Source organism: Diadema antillarum, unplaced genomic scaffold (genome assembly GCF_040938485.1).
Source record: "Diadema antillarum isolate AM-2024a unplaced genomic scaffold, OU_Dant_1.0 seq00001051_RagTag, whole genome shotgun sequence".
In the NCBI taxonomy this organism is placed as follows: domain Eukaryota; kingdom Metazoa; phylum Echinodermata; class Echinoidea; order Diadematoida; family Diadematidae; genus Diadema; species Diadema antillarum.
In genome coordinates, this window is record NW_027271881.1 from 1,267,965 (window position 1) to 1,290,282 (window position 22,318).

The 22,318-nt window shown below is 37.0% G+C and overlaps 1 protein-coding gene across 1 annotated transcript in view; it reads left to right on the plus strand.

Moving 5' to 3' along the window:
- Positions 1 to 21,274, plus strand: part of LOC139743138 (uncharacterized) — a 33,174-nt gene extending 11,900 nt beyond the window's left edge. Inside the window, exons 12-22 of the mRNA XM_071653648.1 lie at positions 99 to 258; positions 805 to 912; positions 6,108 to 6,425; positions 7,013 to 7,189; positions 7,899 to 8,031; positions 8,915 to 9,076; positions 13,883 to 14,077; positions 14,726 to 14,827; positions 15,316 to 15,511; positions 16,940 to 17,100; positions 21,029 to 21,274. Of these exons, the coding sequence (XP_071509749.1) occupies positions 99 to 258; positions 805 to 912; positions 6,108 to 6,425; positions 7,013 to 7,189; positions 7,899 to 8,031; positions 8,915 to 9,076; positions 13,883 to 14,077; positions 14,726 to 14,827; positions 15,316 to 15,511; positions 16,940 to 17,100; positions 21,029 to 21,274 (1,958 nt within the window). The remainder of the gene's footprint in view (positions 1 to 98; positions 259 to 804; positions 913 to 6,107; positions 6,426 to 7,012; positions 7,190 to 7,898; positions 8,032 to 8,914; positions 9,077 to 13,882; positions 14,078 to 14,725; positions 14,828 to 15,315; positions 15,512 to 16,939; positions 17,101 to 21,028) is intronic.
- The last annotated feature ends 1,044 nt before the right edge of the window (positions 21,275 to 22,318 follow it).

Genomic DNA, 22,318 nt, shown 5'->3' on the forward strand with positions numbered 1-22,318 from the left:
AACATATGTATACCGTAAATTCTTATGTATGTCTCTGTTAAAGTAATATTTCTGCATCTTTCTTACTATTTCTTCATTTATTTATTTACTTTGCTCAGAACTACCACCTGGAGAGCGAGACTTTATCCACAGCACCCTCCTGCTGACCAGTGACTTTGTGGAGGCAGCAACCTTTGACCGGGCCAAAGAACATGCAGTAAAGCTACTGCAGAGAGAGTGGCTTCACTTCCTCAAAGAAGACCTCAAGACATTTTTAGAGTGAGTTCTATCACTAGATAACCCAAATCTTACACTAGACTTGACTTTTTATGAGTCATCACTCAGTACGTCCCAGATTCATATCATGGCAATGTATTTTCTTGGTTTTGATGGGTTAAAGTGATAGTGTGAAAGGTCAAAGGTCACTACACTTTTGCCTTCCCCCCCCAAAAAAAAACAAACAAAAAACAATACTAATAATAATCAGTCATCTGTGATCATTAGGGTATTTGTTTTGAAATGTCTATGATATTGTGAGGCATATTACCCAGGCTAAATGATGAAAGTTGGATGCTCTTAAAAATTATGATCCTCATGAAGTATTTTTATGACTTTGATTTCTATGATAACAGATATATGTTTCTTTATTCATTTGCACATTTATAGCTTATCAAATCTTGTAAGAGATTGCATGCAGACATACATCCACAAACCATTGTATTATATCTTGTTGCAATCGTGTGTTGTCCATCGCTACGATTTACTGTAGTTTACCACAAGTCATTTATTTGTAAAATATTATTTCTACATTAAAAATCTGTTCAGTTGTCGAGCTAGGCCTGAGGATCGCATCATGTCTGCAAGCTCCCACAAAACATCCTACTCTGACAGATCAGCTCTGGCAAGGAAAGAATCCATCTACACTGGTAAACTGTAAGTATTTACAAGACATGATTATATTTCTCCCTCTAAAAGCCTCAAAGAATTATGTGACTTTAAAACTTTATAATGCAATATGTACTCTTGCATCTATGTTAACAGTAACTAAAAGAGAGAGGTTGATGGTGGTGGACTTGATTCAGTTGATGAATGTGATGCTATGAATGTGAAGAGTTTAAAACTGTTTCAATTTTTTTATGCCTCCGCCAACGAAGTGGCCGGAGGCATTATGTTTTCGGGTCGTCCGTCCGTACGTCCGTCCCGTTTTGTTTTTGTCGATATCTCAAGAACTGTGAGGTGGTTTTGCATCAAACTTGGTATGAGGGTATATCCTGGGGGGATAATACTTTGTTTGGATTTTAGGGTCATGGGGTCAAAGGTCAAAGGTCACAGGTTATTTTGTGAAAAAAAGGTTGAAATTTCATGTTTTTCTCCATATCTCGCAAACGGTTCAAGGTATCTTCATGGAACTTAGTATATATGCATGTACCGATGGGCAGTGATTATCTAGGGAAGTTGGGGGTCATGGGTCAAAGCTCAGGGGGTCAAAGGTCAAGGTCAACTCCTTAAAATATCACTACTTTCCTTATATTTATGCAATGCCTGAAGGATTTTTTTTAAAACTTGATGTATGCATGTATAACCCAATATATATTCTGTGGGAAGTTTCTTGCCAAAAGGTCAAAGGTCAAAAGGTCAAAGGTCAAGTGAAAGTGCTAAATTGCACTTCTTCCTCCATATCTCAAAAGTAACTCAAGGTATTATCATGAAACTTACATATTTATGCATGTTCTACCTAACAGTGATTCTCTTTGGAACTGTGAGGTCAAAAGTCAAAGGCCAGGTTTAGATAATACTATTTTACCATTTGATACTGAAATTATACTTTTTCTCAATATCTTGAAAATTACTCAATGCATAAACTTATAAAAGGGTCAAAAGTCAAGTAAAAATCATCAGTTCCCCCAAATACCTGCACTCTGATGTTTTAATCATTCATCCAATTGAACCTAGTTCTAGGAAAGTGAACATTCGGCACATTTGTGGCAAACCTTGTCATTTTAATATTTTGCCAATTGTGTGAAACTGTCATCAGACATTGTCAAGACATTGTACTATAGACCTATTAGGAGAACCATGCATTATGGCGGAGGCATACACCAGTCGCCGTAGCGACATTTCTAGTTTTGTATGTTGTACATTGAAGGTAAAAGCTTACTACCAGTAGAACTGTTGACATCCAGCAGATTTCATCAATACATGGCAGTCATCTTAAGAAGAAAATTGATTGTGTCAAGTTTATTTTTATCTCTCTTCTTCTTTATTTAGCGTTGACAAATAAAAAGTTACCATGATCTCCTCTTCTTTTTTGTATGCTGTAAAAGTTCTGTTTCATGATGCTCAACAGGTTTTGCGGAATATCCCATGAAATGCGTTTGCACATATAAAACTTGTGAAGTGAGGTTGGCGCAAAACTGTTTCTATTCAAATGGGAGCTGTAATACGAGCTGTAAGACTGTAACACTAGATTTGTTCAGAGTTACCGCCAATGTGGGGATCAACTGATTAAAATAAACTATGTGATAGAATATATCATGTACATTAACATTTACCTGTTACAATTTCAGATACTTCTGTTGTCACACATATTTCAAATTGTGTGTGTGTGTTGGAAGCATCTATCATGCATGCATTCCAGGATGTTATGGACATTAAATCTGGTGTAGTTTATACGGTGTCATTATACGGTGTCATAAACAGCACTTGATTCCATTTTGTGTCCTTACGCTTGCAACAAAGGCCTTCAGTGATATCCGTCATTCATCAAAAAGCCAGGTAAAGGAAGGTTTTCAAAGAGTGTTGCAGTGTTTTTGTTTTTTTAATGGAACATTTATAGGAACAATTGTGCAATGCAAAATGTCAAGAATCACGTTTATAGGAAAACATCAGAGAAGCTATACTTGATTAAATATCAGTTAATTCCACGTTCATCACAAATCTGATGTTAAATGATGACACAGATGTGAACCAGCTCTAGAGCTCAATGTGAATCAAGGGCCAATGTCATTGTAACCTGCTCCTGCAGTTTATGAAGAACAAGCACTTTAATAGCCAAACTCTTTTTACTTATCTTAGGAGCAATGAATTAGGTCAAACTCATGTCATTGTTGTCTTTTCTTTTTGTGTGTGTATGTTCTTTCTGCATGTCATGAAAATGTTCTCGAGCAGTCTTTATGACTACGCCACTAAGTGGTGCCGGAGGCATTGGTTTTGTTTTAACATCATGTAAATTTATTGTCAGGATTTTCAGGATTGTCAGGTGCTACACAATTAGGATTGGAATTTGCAATTTTTGTTGGAATTGAGGTCACTTCTTTTTCCCCTATCTACCATCTACCTTCTGTTTGCTTACTTTGGATATGCTTGCTGTTGAGACAAAATTCATGATTGCTCCTGTAATCATTTTAGTGTAAAGAATATTTCTTTGTCAGTGTTCACATGATATATTAACTTGGTACATATAAGTAGTTCATTATGTCACTGTAAAAAATATGTATGAATATGCAGTCTTTTTTATCATTGAGGAAATGTTTAGCTATTCCTCCATCTATCTATTGCTCTATTGTTCTGTCCATCCATATTCATGTATTTGTTGCCACAGGAACTTGAGAGAACAATAAGGTACCATGATGGAGATTGCTAGTGAATTTAGGAATGAAATTTATGGGGAGCAATCTGGCATTTGTCAGGGAGCAGTTGCACAGAGCAATTAGTGTATGGTGCACATCAATCATAGTGCCCTCATGGTATACTAGCTGTGAGGGCTGTCATTAACAGTATCATTTGTCATTGTCTTAGCTTGCATACCATGCAAGTAACCTTTTTAGGTCTGTCTCTCAATATGCATGCTATCTTTCCTCATACATCCCTTCCTTTCAACCCCCCTCCCCCCACTACGTACATCGGTGCCTCAGTGATGAGAGCAGTGAGACAGATATGGAATCCAGTGATAATGACAGGTGACGTGCCTCGATCATCCACGAAAAAACTATCGTGCTGTTGCACATGCACACTCTAGGTTCTTCACCCTTTTGATGATTTGCTGTTTTGTTTTCTTTACCTGCACTTAACCAGCAGTGAAAGCACTTGAAAGTATTGTAGTGACGTGTGTGTGTGTGTTTGTTTGTGTGTGTTTGCAAAAGAGACAGATTTTTGGAAGGGCACAAAGAAGGAATCATTGGTTTATTGGTTTTTTTTTTTGTGTGTGTGTGTGTTTGTGACTGCATAGTTTAACTATCAAAGTTATGAAAGTATGAAGTTTACATGCAGTTTGCACACTCACATGTAAATTGCACATACTGGGTAGCTGATTGGTTTATCACATTATTTAGTGATGATTACTTTGTAGTATTTGAAATCACTGCTTATCATTATTTTGTGCAAGTGTCTGTCAGTTTCGCATCTTTATTTTTTCTGTCACATTCTAAGTTTGCAGTTCCTTTATTTGCTTGTCAGATTATATTTTTGACTTTTATTCAATCTTTAAGATTATTAGTGCAATGTATGTCCTGTGTTTATTCTTTCTTCTGTATATTTGTCATTATATTTTTAGGCAAATTGTAAGTTTTACAAGATGTAGCGATTCTCTACTTCTCTTTTGTTATGAAGCTATGGTCATTTCAGTTATTGATTTAAAGTGGTATTTTCTATCTCTGTACTTTAAGTAGAATGATTTATGCATTATCTAGAATTGAGCATCAATGCAATTATTCTTTGAATATCCTTCACTGTTTTACCTGCAATCAAATAACATTTTTTAACACATTTCTCTTGCACATATTTTTCATTATCATTTTTAGAGTTCAGTTTTTACTGTTTTTGTTTGTTTGTTGTGTTTTGTAGGGATGCTACCTTTTTACATGTGTGCATGCATCCTTGCACCAGTTCTGCTGTAATTTGTCATGGTACAAATGAATTAAACATGTGTGAGTATGTGTGTGACAGCTTGTATGCATAAAAATTTTGGCTACATATTAAACAGGTGGTTTTACATTTTTGTGTGTGTGTGAATGATAGGCTTTAGTAATTGCAAATTTACAAATGCTTATATAAATGAAAGGATTTATAAAACAGGGAAAATACGTCTTGCATTTCAATGACTTCAATAAAATTTACCCACATTTGTAGTTTGGTATATTCTCAGTGGTTTTACAGAGGAAGTCCTGTAGAACCCCAAAGCTACACTGTGATGTGGCATGGTCTTGTTTTCAATCAATATGTAGTGATCTCAGTAGAAGTTATCATAGCTGTGTGTTACAGGCCACAAATAATCAGTATGGGTAACTTTTGTGCCAAGAGATGTATGTATGAGCAAGCAAATAATGAATAATCTAGTTTGCTAGTGAGAGTATATTTTGTGTCTGTGTTGCAAGTTTGTATCTATCTATGAGTTTTCTCCTTGGATTAATCTGTGACGTGAGATGATGATGATGCAGAAAAACAATATTACCGATATTCTGTGGTGAATATATCAAAATGTTAATTGAGGGTTTAAAAAAATCAATTCAATGTGTGTCCGAGTTTGTTTGACATCTGAGGACAATGAATAATATTTGCAGTGTATACACTTTCTTTGTGTGTATGTTTCTGTATTTGTATGATGTCCAAGAAGACACATCCACGCTAACTTGTTCGTGTATGTGTGTTTTGTGTTTATGTTTGTTTGAGGACAATATGCTAGCTCTCTGTTGGACCCTTTTTATTTCACTAGGTCTCCATTCTTGTCTGGCTTTGCAGTATGTACCCAGAGACTCCAACTCTCCCGCTTTCGACGGGAGATCTCCCGCTGAAAGTCCATTTTTGCCAAATCTCCCGTTTTCCCGCTTGAGATTTAATTTCTCCCGCCCTGGCTCTGTGTCTCCCGTTGGAAAGGATTTCTTACTTATTGCCATCGTATGTTGAAAAATAAGCCTTAGACAGCACGAGAGAGCATTTAGAACCCTAGAGCTGGACCCCGGCCACAAGGAACTTCGCGCTTTGCGCACATCAACTTGGGGTCTCCTGTTTGCTAGGGGTTTCAGGCGGGGGAATCTCCAGATCAGAAGGTGCTTGGGGTTGGAGTCTCTGTGTACCATAATGCTTGTTAGGCATATAAATGATGTATCCTGTTTTTGACATTTTTCTTTCAGTAGCGATGAGGAGACAGACAAGGGCAAGACGAAGAAACCTGAGAAAGCAAAAGCCAAGAAGGAGGACACGGCCAGTCAGGCGGACAAGGAGGCCATGAAGAAGCTGCGAGAGGAGCGCAAGAGGAAGCAGATCGCCATGCAGCGGAAGGTGGTGCGCCAGGCCCGAGCCCGTCAGCAGGCGGCCAAGAACACCGGCAAGGGTGGAAAGGGGGGCAAGCAGGGGGTCAAGTTTGAAGGTGCAGGCAAGGACCAGAAGGGGGACAAGAAAGGGGAGGATGAAAAGGACACCAGCTTCAAGAAGATGTTCAAGAACAAAAGGTGATTCATTGCTCAAACGAGGTCATTAGCTTGTCAAATCTTTCAGCTATTTGTCTCTATTACAGCTCTCCACTCTAAAGGAAGTCTTCCTATTTATGAAAAGTTTGTCATTTTTCAGTGTCCCATTCGTTTTACCTTTCTTACACTCCCTTAGGTAGTTTCTGTAACTTTTTAACATTCACCTTATATGAAGATAACTTTCACCCATGATATTGAAAACTTGTATGCCACAAGATGATATGTGTGCTACATCAGTGGAGGAGTTAAAAACCAAGAACAAACAATTGCTGTGTAATCTGTTGCTCTCCTGTGCCAAATCCTCAGTAATCTAGTTTTATTGTCATTTGATGTTGGTGGGTGGCAATTATTCATACCTCAATACAATATGCTCTCAACATTGACTAAGAGCTTGTTGGCTTTATGGTTTGTTAATTTAATAAAATCTGCAGCATTTACAACTTTGTCTTAAAAGCAATATTTACAATTGTTATACCAGGTGAAAGCTCTTGTATATATTTGCTCATCCTTTCTCATTCCTCTGCCGTCAAAGTCTAAGAAACATGTTTTTTTTTCTTTCCCTTGTCCAGCATTATGAATCTCTTCAGGACATTTGCCCAGGATTTTGAGAGCAAGGACATCAACAACATGATCCAGATGTACTTTGACATTGACATCTTCTTCCGTATCCCTGAAAACCTGGTCGAGAAGCGGATGACGCTTTCGAAGCAGATCTACGGAAACTATTTTGACCCAAACTCCAGAAGGTATGATTATTTATGTAACTTCTGTTCAACATAGTTACCTGCACATTTCAGCTTGCTTTGGGTTTCCTTTGCCGTGCACATGAATTCCATGGCAGGGATTCATTGTGTGGTAGTAGCAGACCATACAGCCTTATGTTCCATCATCCATTATACGTGTACTTAAAAGCACCACCTAAGAATCTAAGTGTGGATGGTGTGCTTGTACTTATAGTACTTTCACAACATTGTCAAGCTGTTTGCGTAAAATACCCTTTGTAAGAGGAGATACATCCAGCGTTTCTCACTTGCAATCATCCTATGGGGTAGAGAAGGCAAAATTATGCAAAAGGTTCATGTGGTCCCCATAGGGGTGATGGGAAAGAAATGTTTAGGGCAAGAGCACTTCTGACTTCAGTCATCTTATCTGTATCTGTAACCCAGAGTAAATGGTACTGTGTGTATATGCCTTCATATTATTATGAAGAATTATAATTTTTTTTTTCAAAGGGCCACTGCAGAGAAGTCATAATCATGGTCAAATCTACCAGAAAGATTGGATAAATGTCAACCCCTTTGGAGACACTTGTGGCTTTTAATGATTTTGGTGGTTTGTATGTCATTCTTTTGAATGATGATGAATACTTGGTAGATGCTGGTAGCTTCAGATGTCACCCTCTCTCTAAGGAACAGTCATGCTCACACATTGAATGTTGTTCTCGGCAAACTTCAGGTCAATCAACATGAGTCGAGAGGTTCTGGCGCGACAGAGTACAGAGGGAGAGAGGCTGTCCTCAAAAACAATGGATATGGCACTGAAATCTGTCCTTCCTAACATCGAGGAAGCCTTCAGCAACTTCTGGGCTGTAAGTACTTTCTGTTGAAAATTTGTCCCCCATGTCATTGGATGCCCATTACAATGTTTATTTGTGACTCATAGCTAAATGATGCCTCTCAGATTACTATATTCGATACACATTATCCTTACCATTGTCGGAATGAATACCATCTCAAATATATTTTCATTTTCATTATTTCACGTATATGCATACATATATTGTGTTTTCAGATGTGTCTCCATATAATCAAATACATCATGTATATATCATGAAAACCATCGTCCTTTGATCGTAAGGGTTTGACAGGGAAGCATATGAGTGGGATTTACTTCTTCTCAGTCTGGAAGCAAATGTTATCATTATACTTATATTAAAGAGAATCTAGTTATCGTCTTGACTGGAGTACTAAATGGAGAATATTCTGTAAGACTGGGTCAGAACATTTGACAATTGCAGGCAATGGTCATATATAATAATGTGCACAAAATAATAAGATATCAATGTGTGAACTTGTTAGATGACCATCAGTCAAAACAGTTAATGCCTTGAAGTGAAATGCCAATTTCAGTTGACTTGAATAAGTACAGTGAAATCAAACAAACAGAAATGTGAACATTTTATTGTGACTAGACATGAAATAAGAAACTCATCCTTTGTAAAGTTTCACCTCTTTATGAAACAGTAATGACAGTTATGACCAGATATGCAAATTAGCATGATGATGTCACTGGCTCACAAGTCCCCTATTTGCCAGTATACACAAACCTTCACTGAATTTCCCTTATACATGCATTTCATCTGAACCCACTGCTTGAGTGAGCTAGAGTGATTGCTTTTATTGCCTGTGGTGTGTTGTGAGCTACCCATCATCCATCGTCTGTATATGAAAACCATGACATGTGTCATTCAGAGTCACATGGAATCAATGGATGAGCAAGGAGGAGGAATGGGAGGAGGAGGAGGAGGAGGAGGTGGAGGCGACAGGATCGAGGGAACGGCCAACACGGGGCGCACTGAGAGCACCCAAAGCATGGTGCTCGCCTACAAGCGACGACGAAGAGGGAAGGGTCCGGTAAGGGAAACAAATGAATACTTCTCTTCAATGTGTTAACTGATTTCTATTCTTATGGAGTTCTATCTATTCTTTGTACTTAACCAAAAGGAGAAAAAAAAAAAGACTTCGACAGATATTCTGCTAACTCTTGTTAACTTGCTCTGCTAGTTTGTGAGTTTGTTTGTTTGCGTGTGTGTTTGTGTGTGGCTGTGTGCATGCTTGTTTGTGTAGGTGTGTTGGAAAGAACTACCAAACTTCTTCATGTTTTGTGAATTGTGGCTAACATAACTACTTGAATGCTGCTAACAAGTACAAAGAAAAAAAATGCAAACACAAAAATAAATCACTAAATGATTGTGCAAAAAATAGAGACTTAAACAAATCCACACAAATTCTTGTTTAACTTGCTCTGTTACTTTGTCTCTATTGTTTGTTGTATGTGTATGTGTTTTTGTGTATATAGACTGCCAAACTTCACTGTGCATAGTGAATTGTGGAAAACATGAAAAAAAAAAATCAACAGCATAGAAATAAACCACTGGATGATTATGCTTAATATATTGTGTTTTTTTCCCACATGTTTCTACTCTAATTGCCTGTAGTGCCTTAACACTTAATCTGTTATAGTTTCAGGCTTGATTCATGTGGTATTCAAACAAAGATTCTGAACTCTCCAGCATAACATCATCTGAATGTACCCTGGTTTGCCATCTATGCATATTCAATGTACCAAGTAATCCTGGTAATGATATGTAATGTCAGTGGAATGTAATTAGTCAATCTTGATGGTCCAACTGCTGTTCATTATGGATGTGTTCCAGAGAGAAAGTGTTTGTCTGCATGTTCTACTGGATTTTTGCATTGACCACGCATCAGATTTGAAACAAAACTAGGCAAATATGTTTTTCTCCTGTTTTTTTTTTTAATGTTAAGCATGTAAAGTAATGTGGCAAATTTGAGACAACAAATATAGGAAGGTGATTCTCACATGATATACGTAAGTGTTGCTTTATATATTTGTCCTTGAGATATATATGCTTGACATTTTGCACATTGAATGTTACATACCAACTGTGTGTAATAAATGTGGTGTTATAGCAACACATAAGTTTGGAGAGTTTTGTGACCAAAAAAAAAAAAAATAAATAAAAAAATACATGTATTAAGGAGTATTTAGCAGTAGCTCCAGATTTACTGCTGCATAATGCATCACATAGTCAACTGGCATGCTGCTAAGCCAAGCCTAGACCTAACCTCAACCCTTCACAAAACAGCTCATCTGCACCCCAAAGCCTTGGTTGAGCAAAAACTAAACACATATACCAAAGGCTTGTGTTTGTGGCCTACATACTGGGTCGTGCAAAGAGTTTGCATTTTGAAGCAACTAGCTCATTTTGCCTGGTGGATGCTTATTTGAAGTACATGTATGGCAGTATGTATTTCATGTAGTGCTATTGTGTGTGTATGTATCATATTGTACATTAGTGTAGTAGTGTATTGTACCTGGGTTTGTGCACAGGTCACATACAGATATATAGATATGAATAGGACAAAGAAATAGAAATAGAAAGGAAAATTATCAATGCAACAAGAACATATCTCATAGAGTGTGAGGTTATCTATTTTCTCGCAAATTTCACAAGGTTATCTATTTTTCCCTCAAATTTCATTCCCATTTTTATTGAATTCTTCTGAGTATTTTAGAAAGCAAGATGTGAAGCATTGTGAGCACGTAGTCTTTATTATGGAAAAACTGGTAGAATGATGATTCATTTGAAATTAGGTGTTTTTGGGGTGTTAAAACCAGCAGCTGTCAGAACAAGAAAATAAATGAATGACTTTGAAAAACAGTGCCAAAATTGGATTAAAGAAAAATTAATTATTCAAAAAGCTTTTTTGCAGAACTGGCCAGCGATGGTAATTTTTTTTCATCTTCTTCATTTTGCCATTTCTTACAGTTACTATTAAAAAGATATATTTCATTTGTGCATATCATTGATGATGATAATTGTTCGGATCAAATTTTGCTGTCAAAAGGTGATCTACAGTAATTCATCTCCAGTGAATGCATGCAGGTACAATATAGTCTGAATAGTACAATATAGTAATGTAGTCATATTCATGGGGATCAGTGTGATGATGTGTAAGCCTATATCCTTCATCCGCCTGACGGTCTTGCTCAGTGTCAGTTGTGAGTGTATGTAGTGTATGTATGCTATATGTATGTATGTATGCATATATATGTATGTGTGTAGGTATGTATAAATGTATGCATATATGTATAATATGTGTATATGTATGTATATATGTATGCTGTATGTGTGCTTTTGTATACAAATGTATGTGTGTATATGTGTGAATATGCAGACAGTTATGGTGCATTATTTATGTACACATGTTTGTGTCCTGCTATGAGTGGCATCATACAAATGCATTTTTGTTATTAGAAACTGTCCATAACTATCACTTTCTTATCTCACTTGCTCATCATCAAACCAATAGCCTGAAACTCATGTAAGTAATGCATCTGCATTGTGGCAGCTCTGTGAGTTGTCACTGCTATTTTGAGTTTATGTAGCACAAAAACGCTGAAAAAAGACAGAATTTGCACCAGTTTTGTTCAGAAATTCATATGACACTGCTAAGATGTATTAACTTTGTACATTGTTATAGCAAAACTCTTCCATGCAATCGTTTTGTTTGTTTGCTCAGTTGTTTTTGATTTTCCAGGGCATGTGATTTTTGTTGTTGGTTATGGTCAATTAAACCCTGCGTTTGCATTGCATTTTGTGTGTTTGTGCATCCATAAAATAGGAAAAATGAGACTATAGTTATTTTTTCTTTACTGCTGTTGCCAGCTTTGCTGAAATTATGCCAGTTTTGGTTGCTTCTATTATTTTGTCTTGCCTCTGCACTAGGAATACTGGATATCACAATCTTACCAGGTCATTTTGTTATTTACTGTTCATGTCCCCCACCCTTTCATGTCATCATGACAGACATCATTTCAACAGATTTGATATATAGACAGAGTAAGACAAAATCATTAAGCTGTGAGTCATTTTTATGACATTTGCCTTAAGTTACCAAGTAATACCAATATCAAGCTCATAAAAGAATGTATTTTAGGATGTAACGTCAGAACAAATCAAGTAGTCACCCAAAATGAACCAGGATCAAATGGGAAGAGAAAGTCTTTTGTCAAAATAAATCCTGCAAATACCCTTTATGCAGCAAGTTGCGGAATGTTCACCAAATTAAAACCATAATGAAGTGTGATAGCATACCTGCCAACTGTTCAGTTTTAATCTGAATATTCAGATTTTTCACTGAAAGAAAATGCATTAATTTCAGTGTGTTCTGATTTTTTGGAAGTTCTGTTAATACATGTAGTAAAGTATATGAAATTTATGAAAGTTCAGATTTTTAGATTATTTTTCTTTGTTCATATTTATAAAGTCTCAGGGTTGGCAGGTATGTGATAGACACATGGCATTGTACATTTAAATACAACTTGACAAATTTTGAGAGAGTTATAAGTGTTTTCAATCTTTAGGATAGCTTTCACTGCACTCTTAAATAGGTTATTTGAAAGGTACAGGTCATACAACTGATGTTATTTCTGGTGATCTTCATTATTCAGAAGGTTAGCTCAGTTCCATAACATACAAATGCCATATAACCAGGTGTTTGCTAGTCCACAAGGAAATGTGGTTTGTTAATCAGAACACTTGGGGTGTTATTCCCAGGGTAGTTGTCCAAATATTACATAAGGTTCGTTAATCTGAAGTTTCACTAGTCCGCAAAGGAAACGAGGTATATGTTATGCAGAAGGTTTGTTAATTTGAAAGTGAAATAAGGTTTGTTATTCTGCAGTTTCGATCGTCTGAAAATGAAATACGGTTTAGACTTACAGTGTGATCTTGACTCTGCTCTGTCTCACATTTCATTCTCTCATGGGATAAAGCTGGGCTGTGCTTTACTAACAGTGGTACTCTTCTCTCATGCTGTCACCCATAAACATTATGTACCTTGGTACTGAAGTTGTTTCATCCTTTTGCAAGAAAGAAATATACAAGATTTCATCAAAAATATTTCTCTTTACTCTTTCTTTTTCATTCTTTCTGATATCTTTCTTGGGCTTGTGTTTAGTGTACTTGTGAAGTCCCTATCAAAAAAAAAAAATGAATTCTCTTGCATTTCTGTGTGGTACAATTCCTTCTTGGGCAAACTAACTTACTTTTTTTTTTTTAAAGCAGAAAGATAGATATTATAGTGCCTCAGCAGAAGTTGCAAGCTTCCACTCAATAATAAGCACAAGATTGAGACTTCCTTTCATGAATGATTATCAATGTATACATTAAGTTGTAGTCACATGCAGATGGTAATTCTTCAAATAGATCAGCACAAGAAACTCTTTCAGAGTTAAATAGACAAAATACTTTCTATGCCAGTGGCAAATGATTTCCAAGTTTCCTTCACTTATCATGTCAGTCTGGTAGTAGTTCTAACTCTGTCATCAAATATGATATTGTAATGACGTCTTTTTAAATCACAAAGAAATGAATGCCTGTTGGTACTAAAGCATGAATTCATAATTCTAAACACAATCTTTGAGAGTGTTCATAGTTATGATACACTTGCCTTTGAACAAAGTGAATGCATGTCCAAAAAGTGCATATGTACATATACTATTTTGTTTATAAAAAATATCCATTATTCATTTTTACACAACATAAGTGTGCTACATCTCCCAAAGGATGTTTTGATCAATCACTTCTTCCTTCACTCACTAATTTAATTTGAACTCATCATGGTCCACAGCAATCCGGCCAGCAAATGCCAACAAGTCAGGACAAGAATGAGTTCCACGCCACTCTCATCAAATCTGCCCGTGGAGTCCCATCCCATAAGCTCATGTACTTTCACCGATACCTGATGGAGTACAATGATAAAGAAGGTGGAGCCCAGTTCCTCGACAAGGACCTGGTCTTCTATCTGGAGGCTCAGAGGTTTAAGGTACAAGTAATCGATCCCTGAGGTCCTGCTGTCCATTCTCTGTTTAATGTTAATGACTAGTGAACCATGTCTATTAATCAAATTTTGCGTGCCAGTTGTAGAAAACATACACAAATTTGATATCTGTTCAAATAATAAGGCAACATTTTTGTTGCACCCATTTATTTTTCATATGGTTTTGTTTTGTGTTCTGCACTTTTTTGTTGTTCTTGTAATTTTATTTTATTTTGTACCCGTAAGTGATACAACATCAATATTGTAATCAATTTACTAATATTAGTATTATTGTCATCATTACTATGTGCCCATTATATTGAGAGTGTAGATGTTTGCCATATGATATATATTTGCTCCAAGAGAGCTAGTATTAGCAAGTGATTTATAGAGTTCATTTTAGTGAGAATGTTATATACAGTATATTTATACAGTATGATATATTTAACAATATCATACCTACTCATTTGTCATGGTATTGCCTTTGGTGTTAACCGAATGCATGGTTTTGCAGTGCTGTTTTGTCTCATCTATTTCATTAAATTTGCTCTTATGTTTGACATTTCAAACTGTTCTTATCTTTCATTTCTCTTTTTGCATTGTGGATGTGTTTACTGAGTAAGTGATGATTTTGATCTGTGTTTGCATTTGTAGGAGGCATGCCACACCAACACCGACAACTTTCTCTTGAAACGAAAAGTGGAAGTGATTTTAGACTGTTTCATCGATTCACCACTCACTACATCAGGAGTGCTGGTGAGTGCAGGTGTTGAACTCATTAACAAATGCTGTGGAAAATGTACTCCTTTAGTGGTTATCATGATATGTTTATGTGTTCTTATGCCCTGTGATGAGAATTTTAGGCACTATCAAAAGTTTGTTTTCTGCTGAAAGTTCATGCTTTAGAAATGATACCTGGGCTGTTTCATCCTAAGTTCAATTCAACTAATCCAGGGACAATTTTGGGATCAGTCAGTTCTCAGAAGTTAGAAACTGTTTCACTATGAAAGCCATTTGAGAACAATATAATGCCCCTACCTTTCCGCGTTCCAGAATAATCTTGAATGACTGTGTATCTTTCCCCGAATACAGTAAATCTGATCTGAATTTGTCCCAACTTTGGGTTGATTGTTTGGCTTGATATACTAGTAGTTCCCATGTTAGTAAAACACAGCCCTGGTACGTAGATCCCACTCTACCCAAGGCTCCATCCATCTAAAGGTTCCATTTCTCTTGGTTCTCAGATTGATATCACCACAGAGCTGGGGAGCAGGATTCTGAAGAAGGCTGATGCCTACCTTAAGGATACGGGCAAGGATCCTCACAACCCAAACTTCTTTGACGACGCCCAGTACAGCGTGTTCAAAGAGATGCTCCCATACTGGGCAGCCTTCACAAAGCGCTACCACCAACCAGCTTATCACCAGGATGGACTACCATGTAAGTACAGAGTATTACAGACAAGGTGATTGGTGACTTTCAATACAGTGTAGTAAAGTCACCTTCGACAGGGTGTAGAATATGCTAGGACTGTTGATTTAAGATCAGTGGTTTGTCTTTAAATGTAAGCCCTGACATATTTACTGCAGAGTCTGTAGAAGAACAATATTGATATCTAGTACAATAGAAGAACCCAACAGCAATTGTAATTATATGTGGTGATGTTGTGAAATCATCACCATGCCAGAATAAAAGCTTTTTTCACATACGTAATATGTGTCATACATGCTATCTGACTATGAAGATGTGTGTTTGCTGAGAAAGCATCCTGAAATTATAACAGACCAAAATTCCAGTAAACTCAGGGAAAAACTTAGAAAGATACAACTATCTGTGTGCAGGTAAGTCATCCAATATTGCATTCATTGAGCACCAGAAGAGCCACCTTCATCATGTGACTGAAATAAACCTTGCCTTGATGCCCTTTTCTGGTTTGGATATGAAGTTTTTAAAATTCTACATTCTTCTAGAGGCATATTTTTTTTTTTCTGATTGTGTTCAACAGTTAAATTACTAGGATGTTCTGCTTTTGTTTGTCCTTCAAGACAAAGGAAGTTATTTCTGTCATACAAATTCAAGAAGGGTCACATGGCAATCCCCTTGTGTGTGCAACATGTGAAAAATTCTCTGTCAGCAATGTCATGGCAATGTTACCAAGATGACACTTTGAAAGCACTTTAAGACACCATGTAAAAGTGGTTCACTGACATTCAAACTTTCTGAATGTTTTTTGGTGCTTTTTAACCCGTTGAGGACGAGTCCCGAGTAGACTCGGGCAAGGGTCTATGGGAAATGCGTGCTGTAGCAAAATCAAACCGTCCTCAACGGGTTAATAGCTGTCCTCAAACTTCCCCTGGTCTGCTGATTTCATTTCACTAATTCCATGCAGGTGAATTATCCTAAAGGCATGACACTTTCAGAATTGAAAGATCAGACACTGACACTTCATGTAAACTGTCACCATGTTATCATAATGAAATCTGAGACATGTATAAAACTTATAAAACTACAAGATGCAGTGATTTTGAAAAAAAAAATGAAGAAGAAATTTGATTTGTGTTCAACAGAAGAAGTTTGATATCTGTACTACCTCCTTAATGTGATACTACATCTAGGTAAGTTTCAAAATTTAAAACTTTTTAATTTTAATGAGCATATTGCCAAGGTAATTTGACTTGACTCTGAAATGTGTAATCACCGACACTCTTGCCTGCATCTAAACTTGAAAACAGATATTACAGATAATTGCAATGATCAGACTTTAAATGGTGATGGATCTCATCAAGTGGTCAAAAGTTGCTTTGATTTAGCCGTGCTTTTGTATATTTCACAGTCATACTAGTGCTTTTTCCCCCTCTGTCATTGCAGCATCCAAGTATGAGCGCCTCTCTAAGCAAAGATTGAAGCTCTTCATGGATATGGGAGAACCACAGAGGGAGTTCAAGCTGCCAGCTGTCCATACCCCACCACAAAACCGCACTGGTGGGACTGGGATCACCTTCTCCATCAGTGATGGCCTGCAGTGGAAGGTAATGTTTGTTATGCAGCACATATATATTTATTACTCTTTTTTTTTCACACCATATCTACTGTTGTTATTGTTATTGTTTTATTAGTTTATGTTGTTGTTAGTGTGTGTATTGCAAGAAAGATAAACATATCACTTACACTGGACATTCACACTCAGCCAATACAGTGTAATACCTGAAGCCCTTTACCGCTAGCCTACAGGACTCAGCTGTTCTTCTGAGGGGACTTGGATTACTTCAGCTGCCCATTGCAACAACAAATATTTTTATTGCATCAGAGCTACATTTTAGGGGACTTCACATGTATGATGTGCTGTTTGAAAGCTGCATCATGTATCATTGCACACACTCATATTCTTGATGTCAGAAGATCACACCCAGATGTGAACATGTAGTCTCCAATTTAATTATCCGTGCTTTGTGAATTGTTGTTCAAGTTTATGTGCTTTGTAGTCCAGTATTAAAGCAATTGTCCTTTTTGTGTATTTTTATTCATCTGGCATTTTCCATGTAAAGAACATTATTCCAATTTTACAATATCTGCTTTGTGTGGGTTTTCCTTTTTTTCCCTTAACCATGCTGAAACAAGGAATGGGCCCAGGTTGAATTACTGCCGCAGTAGAGGTTAGCTGGTGATGATGTGTGTTACACCTTAGTGTGAACAGCACACACTCACGTCTGAACATGAAATGGTTTGCATTGCCAAGTAATGCAGAATTTGTTGTTTAGCACCCCAGTGCAACTTGTTCTTCATTTGCCAGAGAGAAAGAGAAGTAGAGCTTGCAGAATATTGCACTGACTGATGTTAGTGCCATCACTCTGGCTATTACTAGTACACATTGTAGTTCATCACCTCACACCCCCCAGCTAACCTTGCAATCATTGTGCACTCAACTCATCCACAGGTGCATTTTCACACCATTTTTTCTGCTGCATTTAGCTCAATGTTTGACTCTAAACTCGAGTGACTGTAATTTGATAGAAAGGACTGACAAACAAGAATGTCACGGACATAGGGACAGTGACATGCAGATATTATGTGGGTAGTAGTAAAGGAAAAATTTGTAAATGCAAAAGTAAGGCCAATTTACAGGGGAAGAGTGGAACTATGGAATTGGACTCTTGCAACAATAACAACACAAAAGAAGAAGAGAAATATAAACAGATACAATGTATAATAGTGATAAACTATCACAATGTTCTTCAGAGTAAATAAGTTATGATAGTGCAGATTGGTCAAACTGTATTCAACATGCACATAAAATGCTGATGAATACGACAACACTAGAAGAGGACTGCTAGTATTGATGTAATAACCAAGAAAGGCTAAAACGGAGTATATGTGCAGTATTGCAAGATCACAATTAAAGTATATTTCATGTCATGAGTTGAAAATCTTTAAAAAGGAATAGTAGATGTGAAGAATTATTCAGTGAACTGTTATGTGTCATAAGCAATACGCGGATGGATGAATGAACTGTATGAATTTGTTTTAAATCTTGCAAGAGTCGTTTTCACAGATCTGTATTTTTGTCATTCTCACTTCAAATTAACAACTTGATTCGATAACACATGCAACTGTAGTGATGTAACCTTGTGATTACAAACACAAGCCATGAGCAATAACACATACTGACTGTGTTCTAATCTTTGATAGAAAGATAAGTTGTTAGAATATATGACAATACAAATGCAAACAACAAATCAGGTGAACTTTTAGAAAATGGGCAGGAAACTTGTGATAATTTTGAAAAGTAGTGAATCTTGGAGTCAAAAGGGACCTGAGCTTTCGATCCTAGCAGAATCTTCGTCAGAGGCAAAATGACAAACAGGCAGGGAAAGCAATCACATATAAGGACTTCACACAACAAGAACAGTCAGGGACAGGCTAGGGACACAGAACAAAGAAAACAAAAGGAGAGGGTAGGGGGTCATGGGCAAGGAGCCTGACAGGTAAAGGGAGGGGGATTAGAGCAGGAGAGTGGACGGACAAAAGGCAGAGGAGGGTCAGTAATGATCCTGAGGACCATGGGGGCAACCATTGAAGGAAAAGGATGAATAGGGAGGCGACATCAAACAAGATGAGGAACAACAGAGGGATAAAGAAAGGAAAAGAGTGAAATAGCAACAGCAAGGGGAAGGGGGGGGGGGGGGGCTGAGCAAACAACGAGCCCTAATAAGGTGTACTAAGAGGAGGCAACAAAATGAAAGTGAGAGTCAACCAACAAATGCAAGTAATCAAACATATCAAAGTATATATATATATACACAATAAAGGTGATAATATTAACACTAATAATCATGATATTTGTAAATGAAATTAAAATAGTAATAATTAAAGCACATATGAAAAAGGGGGGGGGGGGACACAAAATCCAAGGCAGAGAAAAATGTATATGAACATGTATATGAACATATACATTTTTCTCTCCCTTGGATTTTTGCCCATGACCTCCTACCCTCTCCTTTTTGTTTTTTGTTTTTGTTCTGTTTCCCTAGCCTGTCCCTGACTGTTCTTGTAGTGTGAAGTCCTTATATGTGATTGCTCTCCCTGCCTGTTTGTCATTTTGCCTCTGACGAAGATTCTGCTAGGATCTAAAGCTCAGGCCCCTTTTGACTCCATTTAACTCCATTGGCTCGCCACTATTGGATAAGCAGTTTTCAGCAGCTTTTTTTGCTACAAGAAGTGAATCTTCTGACATTGCATCCTACATGTACCTAAGAAGATGAAAAAAAATATGATGTTACTGTTTTTATGCAAAATTAACTCTTCTGTCTTGAACAATGTGTAGAAACCATGCTTCCCCTTTTATCGTGATCAGAGTCATAGATACAACTATCCTCTTTGAAGAAAACAAAAAGATAAGTTTTAATGACATTTTCTGTACATAATAAAAAGAGTCCTTTGGTATTTAAAGTAATCCATTTTTGTGTGATAAAGACTGTCAGTTTTCACCTCAAACTCCTGTGACCTCTTGCATTCATTACACTGTATTCATTCACTTTGTTGTGGTGTTAAAGTCTCTATATTGATACTGAAATACATGTACACCTAGGCTGCTGTGTGTGCAGATATGATATTTTGAAATTACTACATCGATTTAGACTAAAACTCCACTAAATAAAAAAGTTAAATACACAAAAAGCATGACATGAGGGACCCTGCTGCTGCAAGAGGAGCTGTTTGCATCCAGCAGATGTCTTGGGGGAGGTGTAATTGATACATTTCATATATTCCATTTTCTTGGTGTATTCCAAATGGGTAAACTCTGTATTCCATTTCCACTCTTATCCCTTTCAAGGTTCCCAAATTAGAATTATAAATGGAAGTGCATTGTGGTTGACAAGAAATATATTGTTGGAGCTGCAGATCCAATACGATCATTGTTGTATTTGATGTTACTATTTCAATTTATAATGCTGTGTGTGATGTGAAATTTTGCCTCTCATATACAGACAATCTTAACAATCAACTGACATTGTCTAACAGATTTTCTTACAGATATTCTTTGCATAGTATGAGACAGTCATTTCTCATAGAATCTAACTTCATTTGACATTCCAGAGTGCATTTTTGTGTGTCTGCATTTAATCATTGATATTGTTTGCGCTGTGAAGAAAGTCAGCAGTGTTGTCTTTGCAATAACATGACACTTTTTATTGACACAGAGCATTGATATTTTATGTTGGATATTTTGCTCTATAACAAACAGATTAGTGAGTATCACTGAACTGGTACAACAGTAGGAAAAAGTCTGTAATCTCTGTCTTTCTGTTTTTTCTCTGCACAAACATGTAAATACACATGCACACACACCCACACATGTATACATCTACAAACATACTCTTCACCCCGTCCTTACATCTCCCTCCATACCTCAAAAACAAACAAACAAACAAACAAACTCTGGAATCCAAATGTTATTAGGTATTTGAGGCCAATGAGACAACAGACTTTAGTGATGTGGAGACAGCACCGGCGGTGCCACGAAGTGGGCGGACCAGTACCAGAGAGTCCACCAGTACTCCAGGAACGCTGCAGCCACAGTCTCGGCAGAGGAACACCATCTCAACCCGGGGCAGTGGGGGATCTACCCTGGAGTCCTCCTCCACTCCTTCCAGACCCAACAGAGTAAGCCTGCCGCCCCGGCTGGCAGTGGTTGTCCAAGACTGACCAAATCTTAAACCACATAGCACTCACATCATTCTATTGTACAGAATCTGTGTACATGTAAAATCATAGAGCTATTAAAAATTGAGCAATCGTCAATGCCTCCCTTTTAAGTAACCCCCATCACATTTCATCTGTTTGTTTTGATATTTTATTCTGTTTTCAGATGAACTCACAGTGTTGTAAAGATACTGTATAAGATATACATGTATTTCAAAACTTTCATGAATATGTTGTGTGATATGGTATGCTAAAGACATGTTCATAACATTGAGTAGGGCAGACCTATGGTATTCATTCTATATGCGTCATAAGTGTTGAAATACAGTGAAAGAAATTAAGCTATGTTAGTGCAATTACACAAGTCATTTTCTAAAAGAGTACATAAGGTTTTTCAAGGGCTCTTATTGCCAAGGAGATTTGAAAGTACTGATACCACTACCAGTTAGCACAGATTATTTCAGGATACTGTGTACAGCTACAAATGGTAATGAATATCTGTATATTTATGTCATAGTTCATACATTGGTTCCCTGTCTGTTATAGATGGGGAAAAATATGTTGAATAATATTACAACTAAACTGTTTCACAGTGATGTCCATGCTTTATACAAGTATCCAGATTGAGAATATGACTTCCAAAGTGTACCCAAACATATGCAGATTCCAAAGATCTTGAATATATCTTAAGTTGATGAGGCTAATTCCATACCTATCAACTGTGCATATTTAAAAGGAATATTCCTTCTCTTTTCTCTCTCTCTCTCTCTCTCTGGAAAGAATTAAGAAGCTTTATGCACTCTTGTAATCCTATTTTGTGAGCAGCTGCTGATATTGATGTATTGGAGATGGGTGAAATTTCTATTTTTGTAATATTTACCCAAATTTATTCCTATTCATTGAATGTAGGGGGTTGGCAGGGATGCAATCATAATCCTACATATCTTTGGACTGGTTTCTGGCCATGCCAGCACAATTTTGACCTATACACTATTACAGAGTCTGTGAGAGATGGGCAGCAGCCTTTATCTCACACTACTGACAATT